Source organism: Aegilops tauschii, chromosome 1 (genome assembly GCF_002575655.3).
Source record: "Aegilops tauschii subsp. strangulata cultivar AL8/78 chromosome 1, Aet v6.0, whole genome shotgun sequence".
In the NCBI taxonomy this organism is placed as follows: Eukaryota; Viridiplantae; Streptophyta; class Magnoliopsida; order Poales; family Poaceae; genus Aegilops; species Aegilops tauschii.
Window position 1 is genome coordinate 21092831 of NC_053035.3, and position 2160 is coordinate 21094990.

At 48.5% G+C, this 2160-nt stretch overlaps 1 protein-coding gene across 1 annotated transcript; it reads right to left on the reverse strand.

Moving 5' to 3' along the window:
• Window positions 1-336: 336 nt before the first annotated feature.
• On the reverse strand, window positions 337-1900 carry LOC109752870 (lecithin-cholesterol acyltransferase-like 1). The gene is made up of 2 exons (XM_020311781.4): window positions 1442-1900; window positions 337-1337 (listed from the first exon to the last, which is right to left on the reverse strand). Exons 1-2 carry the CDS (start codon window positions 1861-1863, stop codon window positions 431-433), a joined length of 1329 nt encoding a protein of 442 aa, XP_020167370.1. The 5' UTR covers window positions 1864-1900; the 3' UTR covers window positions 337-430.
• Between the last annotated feature and the right edge of the window lie 260 nt (window positions 1901-2160).

The window sequence follows — 2160 nt, forward strand, 5'->3', positions numbered from 1 at the left end:
ATCGACCGAAAAGTGTCCGGTAAGACCACAAATGTAACAGTGCGGCGTGACAAGCACATTGTAAACATGTACCAAAGTAGGAACTATGACTTATCTGGATGTTCACACCGCACATGGTCTATCAAACTCAAATGTTTGTGATGTGCATCAGACTGCAAGCGATCGTTTTTTGGCCCGGCTCATCGCAGACGTTCAAGTTTGTGTGTGTGTGTGTGTGTGTGTGGGGGGGGGGGGGGGGGAGGGGGGGGGGAGCTTATGTGTTGTATAATTGCAATCAATTTCTAATCTAACCATGTGGATGTATAGTAGTGAGGTCTCTGATTCTCATTCAACTTATGAGAAATCCTTACATAATAGTTTTATTCCACAACAATGACGAATTCTCTGACGAGAACAGAACATGCTTAATATGAACGAAAACATGAAAGTATCACATGATGTCTCTTCTGCTATTTGCTTCTAGAATTTCAGCCATAACTATCTTGAGCGGACGTTCCTGGAAGACAATAGTAGAGTGGGTAACATTAACAATCTTGACGAACTTGAAGTGTATGTTACTCAGCTGTTGTTGCCTACTCATTTCTTTCACGAATGCTAACAAGCTAGCTATATTGATGACAAGGTCACCGTCACCATACACATACTCCGGCTCCACATCAAAGTTACCATCCCAGTATACCATCTGTTCTACCGTTTGGATACCAATGCCACTGAGGTATGTTGTTGGCACCATTGGAGCATCAACCTTCAAATTGACGGGAAGCATCTGTTTTATGATGTCAGTGCTGATACCGAGAGCCGTTAGAAAATCTGCGTAGTCATACGATGAGTAGTTCCTATGTTGGGTGACTACAAGTGGCTGATGACCAAAAACCCTATGGGAAGGGAAGGATGTAAGGGAGCTCGCAAAAGTTCTCCACATTGGCCGTAAACCCAGCCACGGCACCGTCGGTACACGAATGACTGACGGCCCCGAGGCGAGGTTCCTGAGGACCTCCAAAAATCCAGTAGGAGGTGTGGGCGCGGCTAGGACAATGTGTTTAATGAATTTTTTCCTCCATGAAAGGGGAGTCGAATTGACGAAGTCAAGGATTGCCTTGCCACCGAAGCTATGCCCGACAAGGATGACGGGCTTGTTCCCATTCTTCTCGCTCGCATGATGCACCAGATCCTTGACACTGGCAAAGTAGTCGGTGTACACCTGAGATGGCTGCCCGGGCGAAAGTGGAGCGTGGCGTAAGTCATAAGGAGCTCCGAAAAGGGTATCTCTGTCGTGATAACCTACTATCTCGAGTGCTTCACGGAGTTTTAACATGCAAAACATGTTAAGGCTGCCCCTGGAGAAAGCATTAACGTAAGGCCAATTTCCAGATGAAGAACTCTTAGAGTACATACCTGGTACAGTATACTAGACCAGTAGGTGACTTAAATATCAACTTACAGTTCATCCTTTGAGGTGAAGCCATAGGAGGAGCCGAAGTCCGGTACGCGCGTCTCGACACCGGGTTGGTTCCGGAAGTCGTTGAGGACGGGGTCGTACACGAGGCTCATCTGCTCCTGTAAGCACGGCAGGTAGTCATGGTCGAGCACGTCCTGCGTGTTGTTCCATAGCGGGAACCACCCCTTCCCCTTGAACGTGCCACAGCGGGGCAGCGACGGCGTGTAGGCGTCGGTGAGCCGCGCGTCCAGGTTGGGGCAGCTTATGCCAGGGAACAAGATTATCGGGTGGTAGACTTGGAGCCGGCCCTTCCCGGCTCCGCCATCACCAGCGCCTTCATCATTCGAGAGGTAATTGCGGAGGGGAGAAGGAAGAAGCAGGAGCAGCAGAGGAAGCAACCGAAGGAGCTGTGCTTTCATGGCCATGGCTGCACTGCAACAACCCTGTTAGCACTCGCCTACACGGTTGTCATGGTGCGGGTCATATATATAGCGTTGGGCAGTGGAGCCTGAGCCGACAATGCACGTTCAATCTTAATGCGGACACGTCTACTTCGTACTCCTACGGCTAGGAAACCAATCATGCACGGGTTGTTACTTCTATTTCGAGATCACAAAATTTTGCACCACACTCTTTGTTCTAATTGATCAGTTCCGCATTGGAAATATTGTACTATATAGTTGGTTGCCGTCAGTAAAAAATTATAGTCCTTCTGTCCCAAA